General features: G+C 40.2%; 1 protein-coding gene across 5 annotated transcripts in view; it reads right to left on the reverse strand.

Annotated features, from left to right (window-relative positions):
* gabrg2 (gamma-aminobutyric acid type A receptor subunit gamma2) overlaps positions 1-18,536 on the reverse strand; it is a 54,733-nt gene that overhangs the window by 13,105 nt on the left and 23,092 nt on the right. For all 5 annotated transcript variants that reach the window (XM_071520564.1, XM_071520563.1, XM_071520565.1 and 2 more), the window contains one exon: positions 16,970-17,107. In XM_071520564.1, the coding sequence (XP_071376665.1) occupies positions 16,970-17,107 (138 nt within the window). The remainder of the gene's footprint in view (positions 1-16,969; positions 17,108-18,536) is intronic.

The following is an 18,536-nucleotide window of genomic DNA, read 5'->3' on the forward strand; positions in this document are numbered from 1 at the left end:
TGTGTGTGTGTGTGTGTGTGTGTGTGTGTGTGAGTTTGTGTGTGTGTGTGTGTGTGTAGGTGGCGTGTGGGAGTGTTCACGTGTGAGGAATAGGTGATGCTGACATACAGTACCAGTCTAAACATAGATAAATTCAACATAATACAATGCAAAGCCTTTTGATTATTTTGGGTCTATGCAATCACCGACAGGTATTAAAGTCCAAATGACCATAAATGATAAACTTTCATGCTGAAAATGAGGTTAATCAGTCTTTCAGTCCACTCAAAAACTGAAATTAGTCAAATTGACCCATAACATAATAACATAATAAAACACAATGTTTTACCGTGCACTATTTCCTCATAATGAATCATTCTCATACATTCATTTGCCTCTCTGTTGTCTAGATTAAAAATGCCCGAATCCTATTATCTTATTGCTTTGATTTCATTGCATTCAGCTTAATTTGAGCCCCTCTATTTGTCACACAGGAATGAAAAACGCTGATGACAGCTGTGTGAAAAATCAACCAGACAAGACAACAGCTCAAAACTATGGTTTGTATTACTGTAAGATATTATTTGGAGTATTTTTATTAGGATCACACATTTTCCTTGTGAAAGCGATTTACTACAAGCACCTAGCTGATGTAATCTACGGAATGCAATAATAACTTGGCGGGGATGATCATTCATCAGGAAACAGTGTTGCTTTGTTGTTAAAAGCCACAGAGACAACACACTCAACAGAATTACACACACAGCAGAGAGGAAAAGCCTATCTTTCTTGCCGTATTAGCTTTCTACCCCACTGGCAGTAAGATTTTTTACTGTATTTTGTAAATAAATAATGGAGTGTTGAACTGTTATACTGAATATAGGAATTGCTATAATGTTCCATATTTGACAGGAGAATATTGACCTCACCAGGAATGTTGATGGTGGTGTGACCGCACATTATTGCAGAATAGCCATAGGGGAGTTCATGGGAATGAAACATGGTAATTCAGGATTGCTGACCAGAAGAAAAACTGTCACATGAGAATATCATTCTGCTGGCAGCCAGGCTGTAAATTGGTGTGGATGCGGACGGGCAGGGAGAGACCTGAGGCACATGTTGGCCATCCAGTGACGGGAGACAAGCCAGACACATCGCAGAGCCGCTGACAGGCTGTCTTACTGAGCTCCTCTCCTGTCGAGGGTCATCTATATCAGAGGTGACAGTAGAAGCTATTGTGTGCAATGTGTGTGTGTGCATAAGCATGTGTGTGTATAAGTGGGTTTGAGAAAGACAGGGGCTTTGCTAATGACCAGGGTTATGCCATGGCTAGTTTCCAGGGTCAACAATACTTACAAGAGCAGAGAATGTTAACTCACCATTTTCGGTGACATGACTAGGGGCTATGTGAGTAACTAGTTACCATGGCATAACATTTGCTTCCCCAGGCTACTGCAGCTATTCCTACCCCGACAGTGGGTGGCAATATGATGTCACGGCTAGAAACGCAGCGTTGTCATCGTGAGTAACTGCAGCGACACAGCAGCATGATTAAACACCAGACAGGAAGTCTGCAGAGTTTGATTGCTTTGTTGTAAACATTGTGTTTACTTTGAGCAGAGGCAGATGATTATCCCTCTCTCAGACACACTAATAGCCTTCAAATTACTGAGAGAAAGGCTGAATTGTATAGGATTTATGACACCCAGTAAGAAGAAGCCATAACTGTTTTCCTTAGGATCATTTGAAGAGTTTATTTCCAAAAGAATACATTAAAAATGAAGCTGTCTACAATGTAAAGAATCCAGTAAAAGTGCTATCCTTTTATCAAGCGCTGACACTAGTTGCCCACTATCCTCTAAAAAGTACCACAACTTGTTTTGATTTTGGTGCAATATGTATTTTGATTGATAAATCATTCCGACTGATTGCACAAACGTCTTTTTTGCCTTAACTATTGTTCCTTACTTGCTCCAAATCCTATTTTTTGACAAATCTCCTAGACAACCCAAACTGCATCCATGAATGTATTTCCATCACTTCAAACAACCAAAAAAAACAAGCCTCTACGTTCAGAAACATAAGCCTGCCTGCCTCTCTCTCTCTCTCTCTCTCTCTCTCTCACTCTCGGTTTTATACATGTTCCAGGTTACCTTGTCTAAAAATGGCTTCATTATTTCTTATTCACACACTGAGGAGAGATGCGATTCACACTCATTGCATAACCACCAAGTTCTAAAATTCAACCCTCACCCTCCCTTCTCCCCATGTTTAATACATCATCTTTTTTCGCTCCTATTTTCTGTCCTACCCATTTGAACTGGCTTTGGCAGGGGGGCGGGGTGGCAGACTTATCCTCACAGAACAATCGCAGCACTGATGAGTAAACTCACTAATCCCAGATGTGCTCCCGTAAAAAAGAAAAAGAAAAAGAAAAAGCTGCAATTCAAAAAGACAAGATCTAATTGGTGAAAAGTAAAGCAAAGAGAGCAGAAGACAGAATCTGGTGGTTTGGTAATGAAAGAAAACAACAGCTCCACACATATTCAAAAGGCTTTCCAGAGGCCTCTAAAACAGAAGGTAGTTATCTTCTATGTGCATATGTTAAAATAAATGCTGGAAAAGGATGGAAATACGGATAGATGGACAGATGAGTAGATATATTAATATTAATATATTCTGAAAGCAGTGAACATTAACTATTGAATATAGAGTTAAGTGGAACATTACAGAAGCTGTCCAAAGTGCTGAAATAATCCTGACCATATTTGCTGTTGTTTAAAGCAATAATCTGAAAAGTTTTCATATAAATAAATGTCAGTTTTGCTGCTCTCTATCACTGATTGATATAACACAGTAGTGATTCAATCCATTCTACTCAAACTTTTCCACAGAATATCCAAAGAAAAAGACATCGCAGTCCTGGACACACTGTTTGATTGACAGGTGATCAAGTGTCACTAAAATAAAAACAAAACAAAAACAAAAACAAAACAAACTTATTTTAGGTTGAGTCAGACAGATAGATAGAATAAAATATACCTAGAAGAACCAGTAAACACTGCATTCTAACTTATATATTGCCCAAGGAAAGTTTGGTATATTTTAATGAACATTCTCGCCTGCGGTTGTTCCACCCCCTAAAGTGTGGTGTCACAAAAATGAACAGCTCCCGAGAAAAGGAACCAGAAAAGATGGTGCCTATGACAGTCTTCAGGATGATTTTCTGGGTATAACGGCACAATTTATTCTAACGATAACACACCTGTAATATAAAGCTCACTTGGATGTAACAGCTCAGGCGAACATCGGATGAACCCACAAAATCAGTCTCCAATTCAGTCTCAATTGAGTAATTCCATGCTTTATGTTGGTATGACATTATAGATTAGAGTCTTAGTTCTCTGGATTTGAGCTTTAACATAAAATTGTTCATGTTCACAAATAATTGCTGAAGTACTACAACTATAACATTGATATAGGCCTATGAATCTTGAGTAATGCTTTCTTTTCAGTACCTTATTAATCAAGAAGCTTTGCCGTAAAAACGGCTGCACAAAAACATCAAATACACACTTATGGAAACTGGGCCCTGAGTGAATTTTTTTCAATGATGTATACTGTACATGTGCAAGTGCTCCGTGTGCTTAAGTTCATACATGATCCCAGGTATCCAGCATGAATATTAACAATGCGTCATCTCATAAAGATTCATGGAGAGTTTAATCTCGGGTAACACATTTTGTTTGGAGGCAAGCTACTGTAATCCTCTTAGTAAACAACGTCCAGGCTGAGATGACTTGGAATCTAATGTTTACTACAGCCTATATGTTACCTGTAATAGGCCCCAGATACAGGATAACATGTATTATCTGTGTGATGTATAATAATGTACAATATGCACAGATAATACATGTTGTGCTGCATTCAAGGGTTAAGGTAATATCATACTTATCAGATTATATTATACATAAATGTAAACCCTGCTAAATTCTACTACTGTAAACACTGAGAAACATGAAACATAAGCCACCCTCCTTAAAAAAAAAAAAAAAAATATATATATATATATATATCAAGTGGTTCTCTAAAATTCAAATAATCTCGAGTGAAATTGTGGTTCACGGAAAACCACAAACTGCTCATTCTATTTATTATACTTCCAGTTTTATCCCCTATCGCCGTGTACAAATCATCCAGACACAAAATGTACCACGACTGCTGTCTCCTTATTTTGAGTGCTATTAGCTTTGAGACCCTGGGTTGCGGATGGAATAGTAGGCCAATTAGCAGAGTGAAGAGAGTACCAAGGACTCTGGTGTGTAATTTTATACCAATTTATTGAGCAGCGAGGGCCGGGCCTGGGCAGTACTGCTCCACAGAGTAGCATTAACTTTGAACTGACTTCCGCCTCTACAACAAGTCAGTCTCAACACGGTAGCAAGAGGAGAGACAATTAGGTGTAGCTCAAATGTGTGTGTGTGTGTAGTGTGTGTAGCTGTAGTAATAGCTGTTTCACATCACATGTCTTCAAATCGCTCATTCTACACATCCCTGAAAAAACACAGGGAGACTTCAGCAACATCTTCTCCCCAAGAGAAACATAGTACTTTGCTAGGCAGACAGTACTCCTCGCTCCCTCATGCCACTTTACAATAAGAGTTCACTATTCAAACACATACTGTGTGCTTCCTAACAGGTATTATACTTACACACTGGCCATCCAGGTACTTGCACAGTGCAGCTACCTTACAAGCTTTCAGTACAAAGCTAAATATAACAGTCTACTGACACCTGAGGCAGCCAAATTTTCTAAAGGTCAACGTCTACCATCATGCAGGGCTGACAAAAAGCACAGAATATGTTTACAATTGGTACACCAATAATCTTAAAACATCTGGGTATCCCCCCAATAAGCAGGGGAAAAGAGAGTATCCCTGCATGTTTAGTTATTTTTTTTGTTTGTTTGCTTGTTTTTTGCCACTAAGCCCACTTCTCCTTGTATATCTACAGGGAAATACAGCCTTGGTAGCAAATTATATTGTGCAGCTGGGGAAAGGTTGTCTACTTCATAAAGTATACATTATCCCCTTTCTTATAAGACATGGGACATGCATCAGAAAAAATAAATAGCAGTAGTAGTAGTAGTAGTAGTAATAGTAGTAGTAGCAGTAGCAGCAGATGTAATAATAGTAGTAGTAGTGGTAATGACAATAGTAGTTTTAAATTTTATTGAACATTTATTTATCTAGGTTTGTCCTGTGAGTTCAAGGAAGCCTGACTGAGACAAACAGTGCATTTAATTGCCGAGCACAACATACAGTGCAAACATTTCATCATGAATTACAGTGCATGTACCATATGTGTGTGACTGCCTCCCCACTCGCACCTCCAGGCTTCTGTGGTCCCTAATTCTCCCCCAGACACAATCTAACCCCGACCCCGTCAACTGCAGCCTGACCTCCCCCTGTTAGATAATGTTATGGTGGAAGGACGCTGCAGTGTGACGGCTGCACCAGCAGCAGCCACGAGGGACACAAGCCTCCAAAAAGGCAGCTATGACAGCCTTGGCCTGTTTTTGCATTGGCCGAGCATCCTCTCCTCTCTTCTCTCATCCTCTTCTCTCCTCCGAACACGCCAACCCCCCCCCCCCCCTCCCCCGCCTGCCTCCCATCTTTGCCTACCAGCATCCCAACCCACAGCAGGCACTAGCAACCCTCACACTCAGAAATGTCCACTCGCTTTCTCTCTCTTTCTCACTCTCGCAAATGAGATGATTTTCATTTTGCGCTCAATGTATTCCAGTGTCCTAGTTTATGCCTCTGACGCTCGTTGCGTTGCAACTATGCCTGTCCTGCGGTGAAGGTTTGTAGTCACTGAAGGGGATGGGGGGGAAAAAAAAAATCACGAGGAGTGTCAGTTATATTAATGAAGGTAAAGGGGGGTAGGACTTTTAAGCTGCAGGAGTAGAGGAATGGGAAGCCTTGGACACTGCAAGGATTAGTCTATTCCCCGACCTTCAGTCATTGTACTCTATATTCCCATGTGCCTGATTGGTTGTCTTGTCCTTTTTCTCCAAAGAAGAACATCCATACAGAAACAGAGAGGACTGACAACTTAACAGAACAGCCCAAAAAACAGGGAAAAAACAAAAAAATAAATACATTCTATTTCCCCCCCTTAAACTCCCCTGTTTTTTTCTCTATTGTGCACCACAGGAGCTCTTTAATATGCAGGTGGTGGTTGATGAGGAGGAAAACAAGAGCCTTATTTTCCCAAAGCAATCTCTTTTCCTATGGCCTATCACCATTCCCAGTTTTCAGGTGTTAATTACTGGCTTATTAGACTGTCAACCGAGAGAGAAAGAGAGAGAGAAAGAGAGAGACAGAGAGAGGGAGGGAGGGAGTGTGACAAACTAGGACACAGGAATACACCGGGCACAAAATAAAAGAGTGAGGAGAGAGAGAGAGAGAGAGAGAGAGAGAGAGAGAGAACATTTATGAGCATGGGAGCATGAGAGCAATAAAGAGAGAGCGAGAGAAACAGAAAGCAGGAAGAGAGAGAGAGAGCCGACATTTGTGACGGTGAATATTGTGCATGGGGCGGGTTGGGATGCGTGTGGAGGGATGGCAGAGGGGATGGGGAGGGGAGGGGAGGGGAGGGGTGTAAATTGGTATTTAACTTCACAAAAGGAGGATTCTGGCTGAGTCAGAGCATTTTTCCTCCCACTCCTGCCCATCACAACTATCACCCAGCAGCAAGAGTGAGGGAGGGAGGGAGAGAGGGAGGGAGGGAGAGATTAGAGAGAGCTACTATTATAGCAGCAGAGTTGCACCACGGCTAATGGATTGTTTCACTGCTTCTTAACCTTTTTCTTCTTCAGCAAAGATGGAGTTATACATGCTGTGACGGATAAAAAAGCTGCAACATATTATTACTATGATTAAATTACTGTTTTCATTTGCAGCATAAAGTCATGGATAGTCTCCTGAACACACCAGTATTTTTGTTTGTTTGTGTTTGTACAGTTTGAAGGGAGACATTTGTGAAGACAATTTAGCAGCTTAATGCAGGTTAAGCTTATGTTTAGGGTTTTGTCCTTTTTGTGTCCTTTGTTTTCTTTAATTATTTCATTTGATTTCATTTATTTATTTTTTTGTTTTGTTATGTCCTGGTTTGTTTTCTTTTTTTTCTGTATACAGTATGTTGTCTCTCTTGATCGCTTTATAAGAGAAACAAAACACATTTTGGGAACAGGAAAGATGAAATGAAGAACTAATGTTACCACAAGCTATGTACTTATTCTTTAAAGATTCCAATAAAAGAACTGAACACCAAAAAAACCCAAAAAAAACCCCAACTTAAAGTAGACTATAGCTTCTTGTTCATACTATTACAGCCTGTATATGATTGGCTGCTGATGTGTAAAATTAAAGGAAATCAAAGGAATATAATTGTTGAAAAAGACAGTGTGTCTTTTTCAACAAATATTCTCTTTAATCAACTTACTGTTTTGAAACATTAAGATTGGTAGCAGTTTCACCTCAATGTGAATTTAGTGTGGGAATGATGCAAAGCCAGCCCTGCTGTATACTAAATATACAGTGTGCTAAAACATTAGCATGCACCATAGAGAAGTATAGAGATACTGGACACAAGGTGAAACAGACCCCAAACAACAATAAGTTGATGGTTGAGCTTTTTTAAAAAGGTCTGTGCATTCTGTCTATCCAGATCTCATGTATTTCAGTTTTGTATCACTGTGAATTGTTTTGAGAATCCAGAGAATCCTGTGGGACTAATCGAGACAAACTATAAACTGTAAAAAGCGAATAATTTCACACATGCTTGCGTATGCTTGCATTTTCACGGGTGTTTCATTTGATCAGGGATGTATTGCCTCAGTAACAATAAAAAACCTATTGACATTTTGGGTTTATTGCTTTTTGTCTCTCTCCAACTTTTCTTGATTAAAGCAGGCAGCCGGTGACAAGCCTCCTTGTCTCACCGGCATCATTTTCTCTAAGAATTCGATAACACTTTCCCCTTAATTTGCTTTGGATTTCTGCTATTGAACCCATGTGTGTCGTACCCATTACCGCAATGCCACTGGGGGATTTCACAAATCTCCCGACACAGAGACAATATTGCCACATGCCTGTCTTGTCTCTCTTCAAGTGGATTTCCTCAAAGGAATAGCTTTTCCATTTGGCATTACGACGATAACACAACACTGCCTTGATGGAACCCGAGTCCTGGATTCATCAAGCCCAACAAACATATATCAGAAAGAAAGAAAGAAAGAAAGAAAGAAAGAACCACTGTCTATTCACTGACTGATGATTGCGTTACAAAAATGTACATTCCAAGGGCAAAATCGTGTCAGTGCTCAGTGTCCTGATGTGCTGCTTCTTGATCTTGGGTTGGTTTGTTGCAGTTGTGGTTGAGTTTCTCTAGTTGTATGTGAGGGTCTGTGTGTGTGTGTGTGTGTGTGTGTGTATGTGTGTGGTGTGTGTGGTGTGTGTGTGTACATGAAAGTTAAAGGGATGGTCAAGCCAGTTAAAAATGTTAATTTTAATTTTCTTATTTAATATCATATCATATCAATAAACAAGACTAAACAAGACTAGTATCACTCTTGCATACTATGTTCATCATCCACCAAGATTTGAGTGTTCCTAACATTCAATCACTATAATGAAACGGGGCTTTGGAATTGGGTGTTGCATTTTCTATAGTGATACAACTCAAGAGAGCTGCCTGGGCGTTTCCTCTGCACTTTGGTCGAGCGAGCTTCACTCTAGACTGGAGAGAGAGAGCGGCGTGTTGAGGTCGTGTTCTGATTGGATTTCCCCACTCTTATGTGTGAAAGTAGTTTTTTTTTTTACACCCAGCAATGACTAAAAATAAAATTTTAATGAAAAATTTGGCTATCCCTTTAAATGACGGTCTAGGTCCCCATATGCAGCACTGAGATGCCATAGAGAAGAGAACAACGATGCACTCTACTATGCTATAAGGGGAATCCTCTAGTATGCAAGAGAGTGACTGCGTACGTGTGTGTGTGTTTGTATGTAGGTGCGCATGTGTGTGTATGTCGCCCCCTCGCTCTCTCCCTTGCCTGGCCACTTCCTTTCACCCACAATGCCTCCAGATTCGCCCCATCAAAGAATCATCTGCAAACTGTGGAGCTCCATAATCGGGAAAGGGCCACTGATGTGTCCCGAGGCTTTCTCGACTCAAACTGAATCACACAGGCCGGCGCACACAGACAACAGGGGCGCACGCCACAGCTTCTAGAAGGTCACTCCAAGAATAGCTTTCAATACAAAAAAACAGACAGAAGGGTGCACACTGAAATGTGCATGCGAGCAAATGGACGTATACAAACGTTCATGCATTCATGCATGCACACAGGCGGGCACTGAAGCACTCTTAGACACTTCTAAACACACACATGCATGCATGCACCATGCGTGCACACAGGCTCACAGCAGAGCACGCTTAAATAAATAAAGACACACACATGCACACGCTCGCACACACACACACACACACACACATGCTCAGCTGAAAGGATAGCAAATTAACCATCCGATGTTCTGCTTAAACCATTCCATGATTCACTGCAGAGAGAAGGGGGGAGAGTGGCAGATCAAGACAGAAAGACAGCAAATGGCATTGATTCCCTTTACGCTTGGGAGGAACGCCTCTTGCCCTTCTAAATGATGCTTTTTCAACTCATTTATTCAGTTAATGTGCTTGGAAGACTGGCAATGCCAGCAGAGATCCCTGGAATAGTATTTGACGGTTAATGTAAATACACTCCACTGGCTACATTTGCCAAGGTATAAATAGATGTGGACAAAAACAGTAATTACCCATTTCTTTATAAAACAAACCACCCATTGACCTTGCTTCTCCTGTCACACTATCTCTCCCTTTACCTCCTCTCTGTTTATCATATACTTGCATTTATAATGTATTTCTGCATCTTAAATTCTTTCATCTGTATCTCTTTTTGCTTGACCCATCTGTTAGTGTAGCTTCCCAGCAGAATAGGCAATAATTGTAATTTCCTGCATAACTCTATATTTTGTGCTGGACTTCTATTTGTATTTAAACCTGGCGATTAAATTTTGTTTGTTTACTGTCCGATTAGCAACTTGAGAGGCGAGAGTCGAACATTTCTCCACACAATACACAAACATTGATACTTTTTGTAGGTGTTTTAGGTCCAGACGACATTACGGCTAATCTCTATAAACAGATATCTGTATATGAGACGTCGCCTCTCAACTCCAACTCCATTCTCGTGTCTCAAGTTGTTAATCGGACTGTAAACAATGACCGGCGCACGGAAGAGGAAGTCTTGGCCTGGATGTCCGCTGGCTACACCGGAAACCCCAAAATATTGGCTGTTGCCCCCAGAGTCTAATTGTCGTCAGACCGATAGACGATGGGTTCTGAGATTGCTACTTCTATAACTCCTCCTACTTCATTCCCTTCCCATGTCGCTTTTCTGTCTACCATTTGTCTGCTGCTCCTCTTTCTCCCTCTCTCTTTTCTCTCTTCTTCTCTCTCTCTCTCTCTCTCTCTCTCTCTCTCTCTCTCTCTCTCTTCCTGTCTGCACTGTGATGTTTCTGATCCTTCCTGATCTGCAGGCTGGCAGATGGGTTTGAGCACAGCTCCCTGCACCCAGCTTAACCTGGTCACTGAAGGGTTAACTTTGCAATAAAGTTAGCCGAGTACCTAGTGCCTCAAATGCCATGTCTTACAGCCAAATCCTCTGTATCTCTTTCATCTTCTCTCTCTCCATCTCTCTCTCTCTCTCTATCTCTCTCCGGTCTGTCCACCAGTGTCCTTCCAAGGCTCCTTACTTGTCATAAGCAGCAGGGAGCCAGAGGGAGACGGGTGTGTGTGTGTGTGTGTGTGTGCAGGTGCGCCTGTCTTTTTGTGTGTTTGTGTGTGTCTGAGCCTTTGTGTGTTTTTCTGGGACCGTATATATTTGTTTTCCCAGGTCTGTGTGCTGTCCGAGTGTGTGCATGTGCGTGCAAATGTGTGTGTGTGTGTGTGTGTGTGTGTGTGTGTGTGTGTGTGCGTGTGTGTGTGCCTGTGTGTCTGAGTCTGTGTGTGCTTGTAAATGCAGGTATAGGCTCCCAGGCACTACGGGCGGCTCTGATGTGAACTGACATGTTGAGAGACCAAGCCTTTGGACACTGGCTGAGGCAGAGAGAAGGAAAACCAAATAAAAACAGACATAGCCTGCGTAAAAAACCTAAAATACAACTGCAGCAGAGCAGCAGATGGCACATCACCCCCCCGACCCCCTTTCATTTCAATATCTCTCAATCTTTCTTTTATCATGCATCACTATTCATCATCCCTTTTTATTAAAAAAGAAAAAAAAAAACTCTCAGAGAATACAAGTGCAGAATACATGAATGCATGAGAGTGGTGCCGTGACAAGTTGAGCCTGGGAGAGACTGGCTTGTCTCATGGAATGAGAGGGAATCTCTTCCTCTGGCTATTCACCACAGTCGTCACTGACTGCATCAGGCCAATGCACCTGCCTGCCTGTCTGCCTGCCTTACCGTTTCCATTTGTCCCTCTGTTTCCTTACCTGACCCACTCCAGCGCAGTTTAAAGTAATAGTCTGTGACATTTTCATATATATTATGTCCGTTTTGCTACTCTCTATTGTCGATTGATATAATACAACAGTGATTCAACCTATATCCGGTTCATGAAAGCTTTTACGTTTGTTGTTCTACACACCCGGTGTCTGGAGCGTCTTTCCAGGATTCCTTTCCACATTTCTGGTAGCAGCAACAGCAGTTTGTTGAGAATAAATAGAAGAACTAAGTAGTTAGCATGAGCAGAAACTTCAGAAACCCAAACTTCATCAACAGAATGTCCAATTAATAAAATTAAAAAAACCTCACAGTACTGGATGCACTGTTTGATTGCCCAGTGATCTCTGGGAATTATGCAGTGCAAAAACCCCATAGCAACAATCAAACCAAATCATGAAAACCAATCATGTCCCCATTATTAAAAAAAAAAATGAGGATCTCGCAGATTAGCACTTTAGAGAGTTAATTAAACATACTAATAAAAGAGTACTGGAGCTCCTTTATATTAACTTTTGACTGTAATGGCTGCTCTATTCTAAAATGAAAAGTCATGTATGCTGTACTCACTGAGCAAACACTGTGAACACATCCAACTAAAATAGAACTCGATAAGTAAATTTAAAAGATTGTAATTAATCTTTTGGCTTGCCCCCCCCCCCCTCAACAAGAAGGTCAAAGCTTAGGATCGGCTACAGAGCAGCGTCCCTGGAACTGGCAGCGAGTCAGTGTCTCGCTCAAGGACAATTCAGCAGGGCAGATGCTCGCCGACATGAGGGCTCGACCCCGGGTTTTCCGGTTGAAGGACGGTCTCCCTGTTCACTACCCCGGCCTGCTGGCCTGAGAGCACAGACAGTCCGCCACTAGCAGAAACCTTTCAGTCGAGATTACTAAAATTACTAACAAGTAGCAAGTTTGTGTGTATGACAGAGTGTAAATTATGGCCATAATTTATACTCTTTCATACACACAAACTTAATGGTGATGTAGATGGTGTGTGCATGCCTTCACACACCATAATTCACACACACACACACACACACACTCTCACACACTTTTCCACACACTCTCACAGACACGCATACACACCCACACTTTGTAGTTTAGTTAAGGTATAGTGTGGAATATCTATAAATATTTAACTATTGTTATTGTAACACTGTATGTTCTGTGTACTCTTTTTTCCTCTTTTTTGTTCTCCATCGAGGACCACAAGGAAGCAAGTGTTTAAGTACAGTTTCACGTGTTATCATCTGGGATGTACTATTGTCTGTGCTTTTATACCCAATAAAGTCAGTCAATCAATTTAGTGTTAGTTTCAAAAGTCAGTGGTCACAAAAGTGAAAATGACACATCCTAATCGCTAGGATGATTATTAGAATAATCTTTTTTTCCCCAAGAATTAAAATGCACAACAACCGCTGATTGACAATGACACAGCATATTAACAAAACACCTACATCCTCAGCTCACCTTTCCGGAGCATTACCTACCACCATTAGATATAGTTAACATGACTAGACGTTCATGAGGCTGCCCCCTCCCCCCTCCCCCCTTCCGTCTAATTATCATTGAGACAGATGTTGTGTTCATGAATCTTGAAGCAGGGCAGATAGCCAAACTGACGGTAAGATAACACAAGAGGTCTCCTAGCCGCAGTCAAGGTTCTCTAGTCTGACAAGAGAGCAGATGGTTGTTTATGTAAATAACAGACCAAAAAGACAAGAGAGGGTCTGAGAATGTTAGAAATCAGCTCATCCTCCCACACGCTTTGCCTTCCATGCTTTCACTTTAAAAGCTCATGTTTTGATCAAAACAGAAAAAATGAGGAGTGTGCAGTCTTTTTGTAAAGGCATGCTTTGGTCATACGACTGCCTTTCTCTCCCCTCTCTGTGTTTGTGTGTATGGGTATGGGTGTGTGTGTGTGTGTGTGTGTGTGTTTGTGTGTGTGTGTGTGTGTGTGTGTTAGCAAACAGCTGAGCATCACGCTGCCGTGACACTCTCTTGAACTGTGGTGAATTACAGTACCTCTGTTGTGCTTAGTGATTTCAGTTAGTATTACCATGGGGAGATGTGGCTAGCTCGTGTATGTGTGTGTGTATTTGTGTGTGCATGTGTGTTTCTGTGTGTATGTGTGTGTGTGTGTGTGTGAACATAAAGACTAAACAGCTGTCGAAGCAGCCGTGCATGGCGGAGAGATAGAGCTTTGGTTTTTTAGCTGCCATTGAAAACAAACCGAGCATTTTGCTCTGTCAGGAATCTGATTCAAGCAGGAAAAAAAAAAAACAACACTGACAAAATGGCTAATTGTGGCCCAACATGGAAAAAAACAAGCACTGTGAGAGATAGTCTCTTCACACAGAGCTTTAAATTCTATATCACATAATCCTAAAAATATTTTGTAATGGATAATTTCTTTTAATAAGTGACTTTGTTTGAATTACTAAAAGTACATTGACATCAAACTTTTGCAGATATAAAATGGGTCTCCTGTAAATGCCAACTGAGCCTGGGTTCATGGCATTTCAATGTTGTTTTCCACCATTGTACAGCAGTGGATTACCTAACAGAGATAATAGCTATATTACACTGTCAGCAAACACTCCAAATACAATAACACCTCCAGGTTAACTCTTTATTCTAACAGATCATTGTTCAGTACATATAGTTCCACCACCGCCAACTACTGACATAAAATATCCACCTCTAAAGTGGCTCTCACACACGCACACACTCACACACACACACACAAACATACAGACACCCACCCACTGGAGCTTGAGTGACACTCTGCAGTTGTTTAATTTTCTTGTTTTGGGGCCAATCAGATTCCATCCATCGCTTCTGTCCATCTAAGTCAACTTCAAGTAAAGAGATGGTTTCCAAAACACCATAAATCCATTTTTGAAAAACAGCAACAACAGCAACAAAACGTCTTATGTGAAGTATTTAAAATATAGAGGATCCAGTCTGCAAAAGTGTAATCAATTTGTCATGCAAGGACTTAAATTTCCTGGTATATTTAAAAAAGTACCAAGATCTGTTTACATTTTATGCAATCAATCAAGAAAGTGTAGGTGTTACTTGTCAAATGATGGATATCTCATTTCCTAGCCAAACTTGGTATTTTTCTTACAGATAGCATTGGTTTATGCTTTTGGCTTTTATGTTTGTATAGACAAAGTTGATGAAGCATACATTTCTATCAGAATTGTATCTATTTTGACAGAAAGAAAATACAAACTGGCTGATTTTTTTTTGGGACCAGACAGGTACATCACAGAATTGTCAAAGTCAATTTAGCCAATATAATTGAAGAAGCAATCTTCAAGTTTGTTTAGGGAAGAGGGAGATGGTGAGAACTTGGATTAGACTGTCATATAGTTGCCTTGTTGTATGATTTAACTTCAAAGAATAACAACAAAAAGCAGAAAGTGGAAAGCGTCATGTACAGTGTTTGGTTAGTTGTAGGTTCAGCAGATGAGTTGAGACTGTAAATGAGTTATGAATGTAAGGAGAGATGAGAGATTAGCTATAGACATCAACGTTTCTAATTCTAACAAGCCAAATAACAGCCACACTCCATGCACTTTCTGTCTGTTTTGTGATAGATGAACATGGCCAGTCGACCCTAAACCTGCATAAACTATAATGTGTTTAAATGTAAAAAAAAAAAGTAATACTAAAGACATAATAGCACAGTTCCTTCTCGCTCTTTTAGAGAGGATTACAGTCCAAAACAACAGTTGACAACAGGGTATATATTTTTTTTCATTCACTACTTATCTATTTAATAATATGTGTTTGCGCTGTTTCTCACAAGACATCCAAGGCTCTTATTGTGAAAGCGAAGAAGTCTACAGTTTACTAAATAACTAGACATACTGACCTGCAGATGATAGCAAGAATAATGACCCCACTACCACATGTCTGATACAATTACCTCTATATTGTATAGCCTCCCAGCCTATGTCCTAAATGGATGGAGTATAGCCAAGAAAGATCCATTCCCCTTGATCAATACTCACTTAAGGGAATAGCCTAAATAAATTGAATATCTCGTAAAAAAATAAAAAATAAACACAATTTACAATCACTGTCACTGGAAGCTAAAAAGGAGAAGATTGCACCATTTATGATGGTGATAATAGGCATACATATGATGGCCTTTTTCTTTTAATCATTTCTCATTCAGCAGCATGCCAGCACATGTTTCTGAGTGATTAAACAGTAGGATTTATGAGGAAGTCTTTGATTCTACAGACATTATTTTAGCTTTTCAGTCAATTCCTCAGGCAGATGCCGTTTATCTAATGAGATAGATTTAATTTTTGCCAAAGGTAACATTCTCCGGCAGGCTCTTTGATTCACACCACAGACAAGCCCCAGATTGCATAAAGACTCCATACATTTACATATGATTGTATTGCACAACAATACATACCAACCTCATATGAATATAAACATAAACAAACAAGCATATGCATGCAACACACACTTTTAGCCATTCTCTAAGACATGAACACTGTCTACAGAAAGCAGCTGTTCTCCCTCAAGCAAAGCCATATTCCTGCATTATTTTCTAATGGAATACAGCCAATACACAATACAAAATTCTGTATGAATAATGTTCATATTCCCTCTGCTCTCTCTGTTATTTAATGGGCACCACATCCTCTAAATTCATGCACTCTCGTTAGAGCACACCACAAAGGACAATTGTCTAGAGGATGGCAGATTAATGTAAAGTAGAGTTGGAAAAAAATGAAATGGTTTTGCAACCTGAAATGTATCAATATTTGTCAATATTTCAAAAACAGAAATGATTATTACCTGAACAACTATTTTGTAAGTAAAGATCTCACAGTGTCTCATAACGTGAATAGCTAAGCTATAATGTACTGTACTGTAACACCAGCAATCACTCTGTAAGAGTGGGTGTCTCTTTTTTTTCCAAACTGTGAATATCTGCAACTCTTCAAATAGAGTTGGGTAGAAAAAGCAGACATATACAATAGAATAGGATGGAAATGGAACAGAAAATGGAAATAGTTGCAAATCATTTTTACTGCATCATTTTAATCATTTTAATGCATTTTTACTAGTTAGAGTGGCCTTCAGATTGGCAGGGTTTACCATATTGATAGTATGTATATGCCATGTAATAAAAATATACTAAACTGACTTTCAAATATTTTATTGTCCTGTGATTTTTGGTGGAAAAGAGCGAGTGTGTCCAGTCGGCTTTCTTTATATAAATAGTAAAAAATCTGTAAACAAAAAATACAAATAAAAAAGCGCAACAATGACATTACAAAATATTTGCAAATACTATTTTGAGTGGATGGAGTTCTTACCTGAGACGGTCCTGACGATCTCAGAAGTGTTCCTCAGGCCGACGAAGGAGAACTGGTAGAGCCTCCAGGAGCGAATGTCCCCAACCTCCACTGAGCTCCTCTTCCACTTGTACACTATCTCCTCCCTGGGGTAGCCGTCTGGATGGATAGAGAGGGGAGTTAGCAAGACTTAGAGCTAAGTAGATACTAACAGTGGAGAAGAGGAGAGGAGAGGAGAGGAGAGGGGAGAAGAAGAGAAGAGGAGAGGAGAGGAGAGGAGAGGAGAGAAGAGAAGAGGAGAGGAGAAGAGAGGAGATGAGAGGAAGAGAGAAGAGAGGAAAAGAGAAGGGAAGAGGAGAGGAGAGGAGAGGAGAGGAGAGGAGAGAGGAGGTAGGATGTGATGTAAAGAATGACACAGTGTTCATTTTTCATATGCTCTTTAATTTGTATTGTCTGTCCTATTATCCCATTCAACACAGATGGGCAGTATTAACACTGCATGTTTCTGCATTATTTACTTGTATTTTGTGATCTGTATTCAACATTCATGAAACAATCTAATACGTAATGCATTTTGTATCAAGATACTCTTGAGATTTGTATTTGTAACACTGAAATACCTTCTGGCAAAGATGAAAATTTTAATGAAGAAAAATGTAATTACAAAGTCTATTTCTGCCATGTAAAGGTTACTTGAGTGGCTGAGTGCTGTGATATTACATTGATCAGAACAAGAGAAAATCAACTGACTGATCCCACTGGTACGTTTCAGTCTTCCAGAGGGACCGGTGCATGAAGATCAGGTTAGTTAACCAAAGACACTGGAAGGACAGATGGCACAGAGTGCTGTCTTCCAGGGAAACCTGCTCTGCAGCCAGTATCATCACATTCACTTTGGTGGAAGACCCATGTCCTATGTGAATAAAGACTATCTGCATGGCAATAATTAAGTTGGAATAAAACCATTCCTGAGATAAATTTATTCAAATGTCTTCTGCAGTCCAAAAATAAGATAAAAACTCCGGTTTTATTTGGTTTGATTCATCATTGCTGATAATATGCCCTTACCCTTAGATGTGCCTTCTGCTTTACGATATGACACAATAAGACATAATACAATTTGATGCAACACGATAGAATATGAAACAATACCGTTCAACTTTATTTGTCTCCTGTGACAATTCATTTCAGAGCAATCTAATGATGAACACTGCCGTGCTCACAAATGTCAAACAAAGCAGGTTCCACATCAAACTATAGTGTAGGTTGCAAGTTTCATTAAAGTATAATTATACTGCAGACTCCAGCAAGCCATGTTGACAACATATCTTGCCCATCTGTGGAGAAAAAGCTACTTTTCTGACACATTGATGATTTAAAAGCAAATGTAACAAAATTGCTCCATGACTGGCTGTAAGTTGGATTTGAATCATTTGATTACCTCATGAGTATTCCAGTAAAAACCGCAACGGGAATGTCTCTGTTCAGGTCTGCTTCACTGAGAGGGGCAAAGGTATTATCATAATCAAATCTGATTTTCTATTATTGAACTTCTCTTTGGTTGTCAGATTAAAAGAATAGATGGCAA

The sequence above is a fragment of the Centroberyx affinis genome, unplaced genomic scaffold, assembly GCF_046629955.1.
Source record: "Centroberyx affinis isolate AG114_WGS23_722 - 3 ecotype Tasmania unplaced genomic scaffold, CSIRO-AGI_Caff_v1 ptg000809l_1, whole genome shotgun sequence".
NCBI classification, from domain to species: Eukaryota; Metazoa; Chordata; class Actinopteri; order Beryciformes; family Berycidae; genus Centroberyx; species Centroberyx affinis.